Genomic DNA, 16,813 nt, shown 5'->3' on the forward strand with positions numbered 1-16,813 from the left:
TATTCTATCTCTCAAAGTTAAAATTTACAAACCCTTAAAATTATATACTGTTCATGTCTTTGCCATTGGGCAAACTTACAAAATCAGCAAGAGATCAAATACTTATTTTCCTCACCGTCAGTATGCTGTATGATATGTCTCATATGGAGGTCGTCGATAAAGAGCGCAGTAGATTGATTGAACTCTCCTATATACAGTTGAAAAGAAGGATTGCTGAGGCATACCACCCAAGTGGAGCCTAGAAGGACGCTCTTGATATCCATCAGGGAAATGCAGCCTTATGGATATATTTCATATGGTTGGCGCTTTTTCTGGCACCACTGGCAGACACTGGCCGAAAAGAGCTCCTGTGCAAGAAAAATATATGGGGCCCTTTGCAGTCCAATAGGTGCATCATGATGTACAATTCCACCTGTTTTGGAGGTGAAAATGGGCTCCTGTGTGGCCATCCTGGATAAAAGTAACACAGAACACTTTTTTTAGTTTGTTTTCTCATATCCACAATGGCATCTGCGACACTGTACGTAGATTTATTGCATTATTGTCTGACTCTGAACATGTTTTATTTTATTCAGAAAATCCTTTATGCACTATGGAAAAACCTGTTGAAAATCGTTCTACTGAATCGCAGAGCAATGAAGACTTGGCGACTGGAACACAGAAACCTGATAATCAGCTGCCTGTAGGGCCAGGTGCTGGTCAACAGCCTTCCATCTTACAGCTTGGTGGTCTTCCGTCTTACTTGATCCTGGCTGCAGGGCAGCCTGTCACTGCATTACGTGGAGCAGGACTTAATGTAGTACCGCTTGGAAATAATATATCCATACTTCAAACCAATGGTCTTCACCTGCCCATTATTCCGACAGAGGGTCTTCAGTCCCTGACAAGTTTGCCAGCTGGAGCTAAGCCTTCCACAAGCCAAGCTGGGAGCCTGCAACCTCAATTATTTCCGCTGGGCAGAATTCCGCAATCTGCAGTCCAGGGGGGCACTTCTGTTCAGACCATTGGTTTTAAGCCACAACTTTACCAGATTGGTGGTCTACAGACACAGTCAGGTAGGCTCCAGTCATCCACAGTCCAGACGGGTTCTTCAGGTCAGTCCATTGGACTACAGTCACACACATTCCAGTCTACTGATCACCAGCCACAGTCAACAATCTCACCTGAGGTCCTATGTCATGGAGTGCCACCCGTATCTTATGAATTAACTACACAAACCACTGCAGTGAATCTCAGGCCGACTCAGGACACTAGAAAAAAGGCTGGAAAATCTAAGCCTGAAGTAATTAAATATGTTGATGTGTCGTGCAGTGCATATAGTATTCCAAAAGTGAAACATACCGCCACCAATACTGTACAAATCAACAAGAATATTGGAACTCAGGCGGACATTTCCTTGAGACATCAGAGCCAAGGTGTCCAGTGTCCTGAAGGGGGGAATTTAGATCTCATAAGCTTTCCCATGTTCCATGAAAGTTCCACACAAGCAGAGCAAACCTCTTGGAGCAGCCAAGCTGCTGTTCAAGACAGTAACCCATCTCAAAGAAGTGTCATGTTTGTCCAAGATATGGGGCCAGTGGGAAATGCATTACCTGCTTATGAAGCTTGGAAAGCTGATGAATTATTTGTCCAGGACCTTCAGAGAATACAAAGCTACAGATCTATGTATAAACCTGTAAGTGTGTTTTACATATTCTTCTAGATCAAAAATTAAATTTATTACATTGTCATATAAAATTGGCCATTGAGGTAAAATCTATTGCGGGGGTTAAAAAGATCCCCACAGCCCTGTGCAGTGACCCCTGTGAGGGTTAGTATTGCTTTTTTTATATGGCTAAAGGGGTAATCTCAAGTTGTCTCTTGAGCAGCTCACAGCTCTGCAGTCTCCTTGCTTCCTGGTTGCACTGGCATGCATTCCCTTCAGTAGTGACAAATCGATATCTGGTTAGTTTTCTTCGGCTACTGTCATTGTTCTGGAGTCTACATTGTTATCACTAGAGATGGGGTAATAAATTTGAGTGGAATTGAATTTTACAAAAATCCACATTTTCCAAAATGTGGATTTCCTTTTTTGTAACTTGCTTCCGTGCAAATTCAGCAAAATGGCGTATGCAAGCCACCATTTTTTCTGAACCCTAATGGGCCATCCAACAGTTAGAAAATTGCTTTACTCACCTCACTTCTGACCTTTTCAGCCCCACCGCTCCTCAACGCCACCCGTCCAGTCTTTCCTGCATTTTCAGATCCCCCGCTACTTGCGATGGAATCTTTGTGTCTCTTCACAGTGCCGGACTTCTGGCTGTCATTGCACTCTGGAGGGTTCTGTGCAAGCACATAGGGAGCTCATCGGCGTCCTGATGCCACAACATACACTGTGACCTACCGCGCACCATGACACCCAGAAATCCCGACAGTGCAGGAGACATGAATATTCCATCTCCAGCAGTGGGGACGGGTAATGGAGGGACCATAGAGGTCAGCAGTGAGGTGAGTATAGTAATTTCTTTTTACATATTACGTATATTATGCTCTGCGGACTGGAGAGAACCGAGAGTATAGTAAGGGACTTTACATTCGCAGAGGATAACTTATCTGTGTAGCAAATTTCCCGAGGAAAAAAAAACTAACAGGATAATTCAAATTTTGCTTGATCAGCTGGTCTCTAGTTATCATTATCTTTAAATATAGAGATAACCGAGCATTTGAACGCTTTGTGAGATGAAAGCAGATAGAACACTCGGGTCCATTGCAAACTTGCTTATTTTCATGCTGTCTAAATATACAACATTAGTAAAGTAATACCCCTTTAAGAATTGTAAGAATAAGTTCACAAGATTGGTGCGTTTTTGATTCATATCTGCACTTATTAGCTAAATTAGGTTAATTGTTTTTTATTTTCTTACGTTTTTGAGTGCATTTCTTTTTTACATGCGGTTTTATCGTGTGTGGGTTTTTTTCAGCTGTGGTTTTTGTCTCTATTTGGGTTGTGATGTTTTATATAAAATTGCTTTATTTTGGAATCTTCCTGTTACTTAGCTTTGAAATAATTTTTTTTATCAATAGTCATGTGCGGCTTACATGCGTTTTTCCTGTGCTTCTGCTGCAGAAATGCAGTAGACACTTATGTGGATTATTATCTGAGGATATTCCTCATCTAATTCAAGTCTAGTTACTGCTAAAGAAATTTGACATGTTGCCGATTTCAAAATTGCACAGGGTTAAAAAAAAAAAAAAAAAAACAAGCAAAAAACAAAATCGGTATTAGATTTACAATGGTGTGAAAGTGTTTGCCTCCTTCCTGATTTCTTATTCTTTTGCATGTTTGTCACACTTAAAGGGAACCTATCATATCCTTTCTTGTTAAATTGCCCCCCAGTGTCGTCTTGGGAATGCACATTGCATCACTAATATGTTTATTCCAAGCAAAACGTCCTAGTCAAAAATTACTTTTTATACTTTAATTGCCCCAAATACCTTTTGTTTTAATCATAAGGGTATCCTCTCTAGCTTTTCAGTTACTGTGAATCAAATGCCTTTTTCAAATTCTCCACACCCATCACATTATAATTACTTCCCTTCACTGCTCCCTACATCACCGAAGTCTCCCATCAGATCCTACGCTTGCGCAATGACTCAGCTTTCCGGGCATGCGCACTGAATCTGGGTGTACGTTCCAGCTTCATATCCTATGTGCACATGCTCTGGAGCCGCTGAGAGTCAGGGACCACATAATAGTTTGTGAGTGTGCACGCTATGCGCGCCACTGTCTTCCCACTCGCCACTCTGATGGAATTTTGGCCCACTCATCTTTGCAGAATTGTTGTAATTCAGCCACATTGGAGGATTTGAGAGCATGAACTGCCTCTTTAAGGTCATGCCACAGCATCTCAGTCGGGTTAAGGTCAGGACTTTGACTAGGCCGCTCCAAAGTCTTAAGTTTTGTTTTTCTTAAGCCATTCAGAGGTGGATTTGCTGACGTGTTTTGGATCATTGTCCTGCTGCATAACCTAAGTGGGCTTCAGCTTGAGGTCACAAACAGATGGCCGGACATTCTCCTTCAGGATTTCGGGTATAATGCAAAATTCATGGTTCCATTTACCACAGCAAGTCTTCCAGGACCTGAAGCAGCGAAACAGCCCCAGACCATCTCACTACCACCAGCATATTTTACTGTTGATATGATTGCCACGCTGTGACGGTCTTAAGCAGGGGCGGTGGGTACTCTGGATGAAATGTAATGTGACACAAGACAAACCAAGGATTATGAAAACCCTCTATCATACAGGAGATAAACGCACACGTACAACAGAACACCTCTACAACAACTCTCCAAAACACTTAGCTTAAGCACACAGAACAGGAAGACAAATCTCCAATAGCAACAGCGAACTTCTGTTCATCACAGCATCTCCTAAGGCCTGTTTCACACATCAGTTTTTTCCAGTCAATCAAAATCCGCCAATTTTTTAAAAAAAACGGATCCGCCAAAAAAGGGGTGGATCCGTTTCCCCCCCCATAGACTTACATTATTGACGGATCCTGACTGACGGTCATCCGTCCCATCCGTTTTTGTACGGATCCGCCAAGAATTTAGCGGCTCCCGGGCGGATGAGACGGGCCCTGCAACATTTTTTTTCTCTGACGGAGCGCTAATTCGATCCGCGCATGCCCAGAATGGAAGCATATTAACCCATACATGCCGTTCCAGGAGCTGCTAAATATTCTCTCTCTCCTCACTCGAACTCCGACCATCGCTCCCGCCATCTCCTCACCCGAACTCTGACCATCGCTCCCGCCGTCACTAGCGAGCTCCGACCTCAGGCGACATCGGTGTCATCGCGAGCTCCGACCTCCCGCGACATCGGTGTCATCGCGAGCTCCGACCTCCCGCGACCTCGCGGCCGCCGACCTCCCGCGATTTTGCAGCCGCCGACCTCCCGCAATTTCGCGGCCGCCGTTACGACCGCGGTCCCTTTAAATCACGCCGCTCCACGGATCCGTTCTACGTGGTCCGATGTCATCCGACATCGCTAAACGGAGGCGGATCAGTTTCTTTCAACCTTTGGCGGATTTCAGCTGACCGCCGATGACTGAGATATGAAACAGGCCTAAGAGCAAGGAAGCAAAGCTTTCACTGGCACAACAGAGAAGTTCTGGCCAGATTTTATAGAAAGACTTAACAACCAGATCAGAATCAGCTGAAATGGAGCTGCATGTTTCTGACCAGCATAGAAAGAGTCAGTAACCTCTTCAGCACCAAAGGAAACCAAATTCATTTAACCCCTTTTTGACACCAGACGTACTATTCCGTCCATGTGCCCTGGGCCAATTTGACCATGAACGGAATAGTACATCTCAGTGATTGACCGCGCACACGGATGGTGTGCGGCTGATCGCGACCGGATGTCAGCTGTTTCTCTTTGCTGACACCCAGTAGGAAGTGCAGAGAGCGGTTACAGAAACACACTGACATGTGCACAGACCCATTCACTTGAATAGGCAAATAGTGCTCCGTTCCTCCCTAGTCTCTCCGCATAGCTGAACAATGGTCTAAAATTCTGTGACACACCCATGGTGTCAATATGATCATTGCACCCCTAGATGAATTCACTGAGAGGTGTAGTTCATAAAATGGGGTCACTTATGGGGGGGGGTTCTGCTGTTTTGATACCTCATGGGCTCTTCCAGTGGGTCATGGCACCTGCAAACCATAACAGTATAATCTGGCGCTCCTTCCCTTCTGAGCTCTGCCGTGCGTCCAAACAGTGGTTTACCCCCACATGTGGGGTATCAGTGTACTCAGGACAAATTGCACAATAGCTCTTGGGGTCCAATTTCTTCTGTTACCCTTGGGAAAATAAAAAATTGGGGGCGAAGAGATTTTTGTGGAAAAAATATGATTTATTTTTACGGCTCTACAATATTCTGTGAAGCTCTTGGTGGGGGGGGGGGGGTTTCGAAGTGCTGACCACACATCTAGATAAGTTCATTGGGTGGGTCTAGTTTCCAAAATGGTGTCACTAGGCACATCAGGTGCTCTCCAAACGCGACATGGCGTCTGATCTCTATTCCAGCCAATTGTACATTGAAAAAGTAAAACGCCGCTCCTTCCCTTCAGAGCTCTGCCATGCACCCAAACAGTGGTTTACCTGCATATATGGGGTATCAGCGTACTCAGGAGAAATTGAACAACAACTTTTTGTGGTCCAATTTCTCCTGTTACCCTTGGTAAAGTAAAAAAAACTGGATCCGAAGTAAATTTTTTGTGAAAAAAAAATCAAATGTTCATTTTTTTTAAACATTCAAAGAAATTCCTGTGAAGCACCTGAAGGGTTAATAAACTTCTTGAATGTGGTTTTGAGCACCTTGAGGGGTGCAGTTTTTAAAATGGTGTATCTTTTGGGTATTTTCTATGAGATAAACCCCTCAAAGTGACTTCAAATGTGATGTGGTCCCTGAAAAAAAAATGGTGTTGTAAAAATGAGAAATCGCTGTTTAAACTTTTAACCCTTATAACGTAATAACAAAAATATTTTGGTTCCAAAATTGTGCTGATGTAAAGTAAACATGTGGGAAATGTTACTTAAGTATTTGAGACATATCTGTGATTTAACATAGTAACATAGTAACATAGTAATTAAGGTTGAAGGGAGACTTTAAGTCCATCTAGTTCAACCCATATCCTATCCTAACTTGCCCTAACATGTTGATCCAGAGGAAGGCAAAAAAAACCCATGTGGCAACAGTAAGCTTCACATTGGGGAAAAAAATTCCTTCCTGACTCCACATACGGCAATCAGACTAGCTCCCTGGATCAACGCAATATTAAGGAGACTAGTGTATATACCCTGTAATATTATACTTTTCAAGAAAGGCATCCAGTCCCTTCTTAAATTTTAGTAGTGAATCACTCATTACAACATCATATGGCAGAGAGTTCCATAGTCTCACTGCTCTTACAGTAAAGAATCCGCGTCTGTGAGTATGCTTAAACCTTCTTTCCTCCAGACGTAGAGGATGCCCCCTTGTCCCCGTCACAGGTCTAAGAGTAAAAAGATCATTAGAAAGGTCTTTGTATTGTCCCCACATATATTTATACATTGTAATAAGATCACCCCTAAGCCTTCGATTCTCCAAACTAAATAACCCCCAAGTGTAATAACCTGTCTTGGTATTGCAGACCCCCTAGTTCCCTAATAACCTTGGTCGCTCTTCTCTGCACCCTCTCCAGTTCAGCTATGTCTTTCTTATACACCGGAGACCAGAACTGTACACAGTATTCTAAGTGTGGTCGCACTAGTGACTTATATAGAGGTAAAATTATGTTCTCCTCATGAGCATCTATGCCTCTTTTAATGCATCCCATTATTTTATTTGCCTTTGCAGCAGCTGCTTGACTCTGGCCACTAAATGTGAGTTTGTCGTCCACCCATACACCCAGGTCTTTTTCAGTGACTGTTTTGCCCAGTGTTTTACAATTAAGCACATAATTATACAACTTGTTCGTTCTACCCAAGTGCATGACCTTACATTTATCCCCATTAAAGCTCATTTGCCATTTATCAGCCCAAGCTTCTAGTTTACATAAATCCTCCTGTAATATAAAATTGTCCTCCTCTGTATTAATTACCCTGCAGAGTTTAGTGTCATCTGCAAATATTGAAATTCTACTCTCTATACCCCCTACAAGGTCATTAATAAATATGTTAAAAAGAAGCGGGCCCAAAACTGACCCCTGTGGTACCCCACTGCTAACCGTGACCCAGTCCGAGTGTGCTCCATTAATAACCACCCTTTGTTTCCTATCCCTGAGCCAGCTCTTAACCCACCTACACATATTTTCCCCTATCCCCATTGTTCTCATTTTATGTATCAACCTTTTGTGTGGCACCGTATCAAAAGCTTTTGAAAAGTCCATGTACACCACGTCCACTGCATTCCCTTGGTCCAGTCCGGAACTTACCTCTTCATAAAAGCTTATCAGATTAGTCTGACAGGAACGGTCTCTTGTAAACCCATGTTGATATTGGGTCATAAGGTTATTCTTCTCCAGATACTCCAGTATAGTATCTCTTAGAAAACCCTCCAGGATTTTACCCACAGTTGAGGTTAAACTTACTGGCCTATAATTTCCAAGTTCAGTTTTTGTCCCCTTTTTGAATATTGGCACCACATTTGCTGTACGCCAGTCCTGTGGTACAGACCCTGTTATTATGGAATCTTTAAAGATTAAAAATAGTGGTCTATCTATGACTGTGCTTAATTCCTGCAGTACTCGGGGGTGTATCCCATCCGGGCCCGGGGATTTGTCAATTTTAGTGATTTGTAGACGCCGCCGTACTTCCTGCTGGGTTAAGCAGGTGACATTTAATGGAGAATTTTTATCCCTGATCATGTTATCCGTCATGGGATTTTCTTGTGTAAATACTGTTGAAAAAAAGTCATTTAGCATATTGGCTTTTTCCTCATCCTCATCCACCATTTCACCCAGACTATTTTTAAGGGGACCAACACTATCATTTTTTAGCTTCTTACTATTTATGTAGTTAAAGAATATTTTGGGATTATTTTTACTTTCTCTGGCAATGAGTCTCTCTGTCTCAATCTTTGCTGTCTTGATTTGCTTTTTACAGAATTTATTTAATCTTCTGTATTTATTTAATGCCTCATCACTACCTACTTGCTTTAATTCTCTAAATGCTTTATTTTTATCTCTTATTGCGCCCCTTACAGTTCTATTTAGCCATAGTGGTTTCCTCCTATTTCTCGTATGTTTATTCCCATACGGTATACACTCACTGGCCACTTTATTAGGTACACCTGTCCAACTGTGTGTTAAGACTTAATTTCTAATCAGCCAATCACATGGCGGCAACTCAGTGCATTTAGGCATGTAGACATGGTCAAGACAATCTCCTGCAGTTCAAACCGAGCATCAGTATGGGGAAGAAAGGTGATTTGAGTGCCTTTAAACGTGGCATGATTGTTGGTGCCAGAAGGGCTGGTCTGAGAATTTCAGAAACTGCTGATCTACTGGGATTTTCACGCACAACCATCTCTAGGGTTTACAGAGAATGGTCCGAAAAAGAAAAAAAATCCAGTGAGCGGCAGTTCTGTGGCCGGAAATGCCATGTTGATGCCAGAGGTCAGAGGAGAATGGGCAGACTGGTTCGAGCTGATAGAAAGGCAACAGTGACTCAAATTGCCACCCGTTACAACCAAGGTAGGCAGAAGAGCATCTCTGAACGCACAGTGCGTCGAACTTTGAGGCAGATGGGCTACAGCAGCAGAAGACCACACTGGGTACCACTCCTCTCAGCTAAGAACAGGAAACTGAGGCTACAATTTGCACAAGCTCATCGAAATTGGACAGTAGAAGATTGGAAAAACGTTGCCTGGCCTGATGAGTCTCGATTTCTGCTGCGACATTCGGATGGTAGGGTCAGAATTTGGCGTAAACAACATGAAAGCATGGATCCATCCTGCCTTGTATCAACGGTTCAGGCTGGTGGTGGTGGTGTCATGGTGTGGGGAATTTTTTCTGGGCACTCTTTGGGCCCCTTGGTACCAATTGAGCATCGTTGCAACGCCACAGCCTACCTGAGTATTGTTGCTGACCATGTCCATCCCTTTATGACCACAATGTACCCAACATCTGATGGCTACTTTCAGCAGGATAATGCGCCATGTCATAAAGCTCGAATCATCTCAGATTGGTTTCTTGAACATGACAATGAGTTTACTGTACTCAAATGGCCTCCTCAGTCACCAGATCTCAATCCAATAGAGCATCTTTGGGATGTGGTGGAACGGGAGATTCGCATCAGGGATGTGCAGCCGACAAATCTGCGCCAACTGTGTGATGCCATCATGTCAATATGGTCCAAAATCTCTGAGGAATGCTTCCAGCACCTTGTTGAATCTCTGCCACGAAGAATTGAGGCAGTTCTGAAGGCAAAAGGGGGTCCAACCCCTTACTAGCATGGTGTACCTAATAAAGTGGCCAGTGAGTGTATATTGTGCACAGGTCCTATTGGATGCTAATAAACGTCTCCCATTTTCTTTGTGTATTTTTATGTCTCAGGATATTGTCCCAGTTAATTGCACCAAGATCATCTCTCATCCGTTGGAAATTTGCCTTCCTGAAGTTTAGTGTCCTTGTAACCCCTCTACTACACATCTTATTAAAGGATACATGAAAACTTATTAATTTGTGATCACTATTACCCAAGTGACCCTCAACCCTTACATTTGATATGCGGTCTGGCCTGTTGGTTAATATTAGGTCTAGCAGTGCCCCCCCTCTTGTTGGGTCCTGAACCAGTTGTGAAAGGTAATTGTCTCTCATAGTTGTCAAGAACCTATTACCTTTGCTGGAACTGCAGGTTTCGGTTCCCCAATGTATTTCAGGGTAGTTGAAGTCCCCCATAATAATGACTTCTCCTTGAGTCGCTGCTTCATCTATTTGCTTTATGAGGATATTCTCTGTAGCTTCCATTATTTTTGGAGATTTATAACAAACCCCTATCAGTAATTTATTATTTTTCCCCCCTCCCCTTATCTCTACCCACAGGGACTCTACATTTTCATTAGATTCATATATATTATCACGAAGGATGGGTTTTAAGGATGATTTTACATATAAACACACGCCTCCCCCTCACTTATTTGTACGGTCATTTCTGAACAGACTATAGCCCTGTAAATTAACCGCCCAGTCATGGCTCTCGTCCAGCCATGTCTCAGATATCCCCACCATGTCATAATTATGTTCCAACAACATTAACTCCCATTCCTCCATTTTGTTGGCGAGGCTTCTGGCATTAGTATACATGCACTTTATGTATCTTTCTGTACCTCTATTCTTTCTTAAATTATTAACTGTTCTAACCCCACCCCCCATGCCACCTCCACCCCAATGTCAGTATTTGTGCCCAGGTCTCTATCTGCACTGTCTTCCCCTCCTATAAAAGGAATACCCTCCCCCCCGTCCCTAGTTTAAACACTCCTCCAACCTTCTAGCCATTTCCTCCCCCAGCACAGCTGCACCCTCCCCATTGAGGTGCAGCCCGTCCCTAGCGTAGAACCTGTAGCCAACTGAGAAGTCGGCCCAGTTCTGCAGGAACCCAAACCCCTCCTTCCTACACCAATTCCTGAGCCACTAATTAACCTCCCTAATCTCCCGTTGCCTCTCTGGCGTGGCATGAAAATTCAAATTTGGAAAATTGCAACATTTTCACCAAATTTCCGTTTCTTTCACAAATGCAAGTAATATCAAATAAATTTTACCACTATCATGAAGTACAATATGTCATGAGAAAACAGTGTCAGAATCACTGGGATCCATGGAAGCGTTCCAGAGTTATTACCTCATAAAGGGACAGTGGTCAGAATTGTAAAAATTGGCCTGGTTATTAACATGCAAACCACCCTTGGGGGTAAAGGGGTTAATATGGAATGTAAACACACACAGGGTCAATGCAAGATCTGCGATCCACAATATGCAGTGTTCTTCTATCCCCAGATATCTCAGGTTGGCGTAACACACTTGTGACAATGATGATCCTTTTCTACGGTCTTACTTGTACCCCAGATATAATGGGACATACACCTTCCAAAAAGCTCAACCTATTTGTCTCGTCAGTCCACAGAGTATTTTTCCAAAAGTCTTGGAGATCGTCAAGATGTTTTCTGGCAAAAATGAGACCAGCCTTTATGTTCTTATTGCTCAGCAGTGATTTTTGTTTTGGAACTCCTGCCATGCAGGCCATTTTTTGCAAAGTCTCTTTCTAATGGTGGAGTCATGAACACTGACTTTAACTGAGGCACATGAGGATATTTTAGTCTACTTACTCTGTCAGGCAGGTCCTATTTAAGTGATTTCGTGATTGAGAACTGGTGTGGCAGTAATCAGGCCTGAGTGTAGCTAGGGAAATTGAACTCTGTTTCCAAAGATGTGATGAACCACAGTTAATTTATGTTTTGACCCCTTAGTGACCAGGCCAATCTTTTTTTTTTTTTTTTTTTTTTTTTTTTTTTTTAAATCTGATGTGTCCCTTTATGTAGTAATAACTCTGGAATGCTTTAACATATCCCCTTTTGATTTTTAGATTTTTTTTTCATGACCCTTTATGGTAATAGTAAAATTAGGTTCATATGTATTGCATTTATTTATAAAAATATCCGAAATTTGACAAATTTAAAAAATCAATTTTCAATCTTTGAATGATTATCCCTTTAATCCAAATGGTGATACCACACACAAATCATTAATAAATGACATTTCATTCGTCTCTGCCTTACAGCAGAACCATTTGTAAGATGTTTTTATTTTGTTAACATTTTAGAAGGTTTAAAAATGCAGAAGTAATTTTTCATTTTTTTCAAGGAAATTCACAAAACGTATTTTTTAGGTACCTGTTCAGCTTAGAATAGACTTTTGAGAGTCCTATATATTGGAAACCCCCAAAAGTGACACTATTTTAAAGACTGCACCTCTTCAAGTATTCAAAATTGCTTTCAGGTAGTTCATTAACCCTTCAGTTGCTTTTCAGGACTTAATGCAAAATGGCTTGACACTAATGAAAAAGTACCGTGTTTTTCAGATTATATGACGCACCTCAAATTTTGAGGAGAAAGAGAGGATAAAATTTTTTTCAATAAAATGATGGTGCTTCTTATAATCCATGCATTTTATTGCTTACCGGAGGGTGGTTGCTGCGGTGAAGCGGGGTCACAATTTCGCTGCTGGAGGAGGCAGGAGTGGAGTGATGCTGCAGGCTGGGAGGAGGGTGTGTCCGATGTGGATTGCACCGCTGCAGGTGCTGCGGGGGTGTCCGGTTTTGCTGCTGCGGGGGTCTCTGGTGCTGCGAGGGACTCTGCCTACATTTTGTGAAAGGCCAAAGCCCCTGCAGTTCTGGGGTTTCCTGTGCGGTGGACTCCAGAAAAATGGACGCCGGGGGGTGGTGCATGCGCAGATGGAGATCTCGTCATCAAGAACTCGGGAGATGAGATTTCAGCGCTGAGATCTCATCTCACGAGATCTTGATGACGAGAGCTCCTTCTGCGCATGTGCCGCCCCCACGGCGGCCATTTTCCCGGAGTCCACCACACAGGAAACCCCGGAGCTGCGGGGGCTCTGGCCTTTCACAAAATGTCGGCAGACATCCCAGCAGCACCGCCGGGCACCCCCTCATCCCATCCTGCAGCGACGGTACTGGTAAGGTATATACGCATTATAAGATGCACCCCCATTTTCCCCCCCATATTTTGGGGGGGGGAAGTGCATGTTAGAATCCGTAAAATATTGTATATTTTTACCACCTAAAGTTTGAACATAGCTTTTGAATGGGTCACTATAACCAGCAAACTTTAAGGCCGTTATTTGTCCGTGAACTGCCATGGTAAACATCAGGACCACACGATCAAGATCGCAGGGTTAAATGGGGTTAATGAGGAAGCCCCCTCACTCTGTGAACCACCTAGATGCCATAGTCCCTATTGACAGCAGCATTTAAGGGGTTAAACGACCATAGTCTGTGCCAAAACTGATTGTGGCTGATGCAGCAAGTTGTTTACTATAGTGTACAGCTGACAAATAGAATATTGTTACTTGTTGGGGGATGCTAATCTCTTATATTGCAGGTAAAAAAAAATGTATTGATGGTCACTAAGGAGATAAGGAAGAGAGGGGGAGAGTCAATCGCTTTTTCACACAGGGCCCTGTGGGTTTGGATTTCTTTTTCCCTTAGTAATAAAGACCTTCATTTAAAGACTATATTTTGTGTTATCATTGTCTAATGTTCAAATTTGTTTGGTGATCTGAAACATTTAAGTGTGAGAAATCTGCAAAAGAATAGGAAATCTGGAAGGGGGGCAAATACTTTTTCAGTCAACTGTATATAGATTCCGTAGACTACGCTAGATCTGTAATAAGTTGCGTAATATGGAGCCTAATCGTTCTTTCATCTTTTCCTGCCGTTATTCAAAGAGCCGTATCTTTTTTTTTTTTTTTTTTTTTTTTTAATTTTTCCATCAATATAGCCGTATAAGGACTTGTTTTTTGCGGGGTAAATTGTACTTTTGAGTGACATTTTATCAAGTGATGTAGTGGTAAGCCTGGAAAAAAATCAAACTGTGTTGAAATGGCAAAAACAGTGCCTTCCACAATTGTTTTTTAGGTTTTCTATTTACCGTGTTCACTATATGGTAAAACCGACCTGTCAATACAAGTATGCAGATGCTAAACATGTAGGGTTTTTTTCCTTTAAGTGGTGGAAAAAAATTGGAAATTTATAAGAAAATAACATTTTGCTTATGTCACCATTTTCTGAGACCCTTAGGCTGAGTTCACACGTTGCATTTTTTTCGCGGCGTTTTTAACCGCGCGATTTTGCCGCGAAAAATAAGCATCCCATGCATTCCTATGAGATTCCGCAATGCTGTGCTAATTCTGCGGTTTTTACCGCGGCGGAATCGCTTTGCGGTAAAAACTGCAGCATGCTCATTAATTTGCGGAATCGCGGCGATCCCGCACCCATAGGAATGCATTGTTCCGCTTATTTCCCGCATGTGGCTGTGCACACCATGCGGAAAGTAAGCAGAACAATTGCGGATGGTACCCACGGTCCGGAGGAGAGGAGACTGTCCTCCTGGCTTTGGGTACCATATCCCTGTAAAAAATAGAATTTAAAATAAAAAATATTGTTAGTCTCACCCTCCGACGTCCCGCGCAGCCTTCCCGCTTCTCTTCACGCTCTCGTTCCCAGTAGTCCTTTGCGAAAATGCCCACGATGACGTCCGTTCTCGCGGGATCGCGAAGTCTCGCGGTCATTCACGCGACGTCATCGCGAATCACCGCGAGACGTCGCGATCCCGCGAGAACTGACGCCATCGCGGGCATTTTCGCAAAGGATTACTGGGAACGGATGCACGGGACGTCGGAGGGTGAGAATAACACCGTTTTTTATTTTTTTTTTTTACATTCTATATTTTACTACTGATGTCGCATAGGCGGCCTCAGTAGTAAAAAGTTGGTCACACTCGTCAAACACTATGTTTGACGAGTGTGACCAACCTGTCAATCAGTTCTCCAAGCGATGCTACAGATCGCTTGGAAAACGCTAGCATTTTGCAAGCTAATTACGCTTGCAAAATGCTAGTTTTTCCGCGGGAAAATCGCGGGAATTTAAAATGCGATTTTCCCGCGGACTGGAATTCCGGAATTCTCGCGGTAATTTCCGCGAGAGTTCCGGTACGTGTGCACTTAGCCTTAATGGTTTATTTTTTTTCTGGAATATGGGGCTGTATCACGGCTTATTTTTTGTGCATCTTAGCTGACGTTTCACAATTCGATGTCTCTAGATTTGTCACTGAACTATACAGTAGAGTGGGAAAACCAAAATTTATTCCTTTATTTGTGTGAAGTGGAACCTAAAATGATCAGAAATCTTTCTTTTTAGGGTCAGATTCAGTTTGACGATGTCGCCATCTACTTCTCCAAGGATGAGTGGGAATGTTTGAATGAAGAAGACAAAGACCTTTACATTGAGATGATGGTGAAGAATTACCGCACCCTTCAGTCTCTAGGTAACAAATCTCCCGAATGGAGCATGACCGCTTCTTATATTTCTATGAGGCTTTCTTGCTCGGGTCAGGAGACTCGTGGCCAGTCCTTGCATTGTGGTCCGTGATCGGATGCTTGTTGTCCCAGGGTCTTAAATCAGGAACCAATATAAGGGTTCAGTTATCTGCATGCTTCTACCTCCATTAATCCCTTGGGGGTTGACTCTTTATTTGCCAATAAGGACCCACAGGAACCTACACAGTTTTTGTGTATATGTGTGTGTGTGTGTATATACATATAGTACAGACCAAAAGTTTGGACACACCTCATTCAAAGAGTTTTCTTTTTCATGACTATGAAAATTGTAGATTCTCTCTGAAGGCATCAAAACTATGAATTAACACATGTGGAATTTTATAAATACAAAAAAGTGTGAAACAACTGAAAATATGTCTTATATTTAGGTTCTTCAAAGTAGCCACCTTTTGTTTTGATTACTGCTTTGCACACTCTTGGCATTCTCTTGATGAGCTTCAAGAGGTAGTCACCGGAAATGGTTTTCACTTCACAGGTGTGCCCTGTCAGGTTTAATAAGTGGGATTTCTTGCCTTATAAATGGGGTTGGGACCATCAGTTGTGTTGTGCAGAAGTCTGGTGAAAACACAGCTGATAGTCCTACTGAATAGACTGTTAGAAGTTGTATTGTGGCAAGAAAAAAGCAGCTAAATGAAGAAAAACCAGTTGCCATCATTACTTTAAGAAGTGAAGGTCAGTCCGAAAAATCATGAAGACCAAGGAACACAACAGGCAGGTCCGTGATAATGTTGTGGAGAAGTGTAAAGCCGGATTTGGCTACAAAATGATTTCCAAACTTTAAACATGCCAAGGAGCACTGTGCAAGTGATCATATTGAAATGGAAGGAGTATCATACCACTGCAAATCTACCAAGACCCGGCCGTGCCTCTAAACTTTCATCTCAAACAAGGAGAAGACTGATCAGAGATGCAGCCAAGAGTCCCATGATCACTCTGGATGAACTTCATAGATCTACAGCTGAGATGGGACAGTCTGTCCATAGGACAACAATCACTCGTACACTGCACAAATCTGGCCTTTATGGAAGAGTGGCAAGAAGGAAGCCATTTCTCAAAGATATCCATAAAAAGTGTCATTTTAAGTTTGCAACAAGCCACCTGGGAGACACACCAAACATGTGGAAGAAGGTGTTCTGGTCAGATTAAACCAAA

General features: G+C 42.7%; 1 protein-coding gene across 7 annotated transcripts in view; it reads left to right on the forward strand.

Moving 5' to 3' along the window:
- LOC141100151 (uncharacterized) overlaps positions 1 to 16,813 on the forward strand; it is an 80,799-nt gene that overhangs the window by 42,276 nt on the left and 21,710 nt on the right. For all 7 annotated transcript variants that reach the window (XM_073588419.1, XM_073588421.1, XM_073588423.1 and 4 more), the window contains 2 exons: positions 576 to 1,675; positions 15,462 to 15,588. In XM_073588419.1, the coding sequence (XP_073444520.1) occupies positions 576 to 1,675; positions 15,462 to 15,588 (1,227 nt within the window). The remainder of the gene's footprint in view (positions 1 to 575; positions 1,676 to 15,461; positions 15,589 to 16,813) is intronic.

Source organism: Dendrobates tinctorius, unplaced genomic scaffold (genome assembly GCF_039654945.1).
Source record: "Dendrobates tinctorius isolate UK_male_01 unplaced genomic scaffold, ASM3965494v1 ptg000103l, whole genome shotgun sequence".
NCBI classification, from domain to species: domain Eukaryota; kingdom Metazoa; phylum Chordata; class Amphibia; order Anura; family Dendrobatidae; genus Dendrobates; species Dendrobates tinctorius.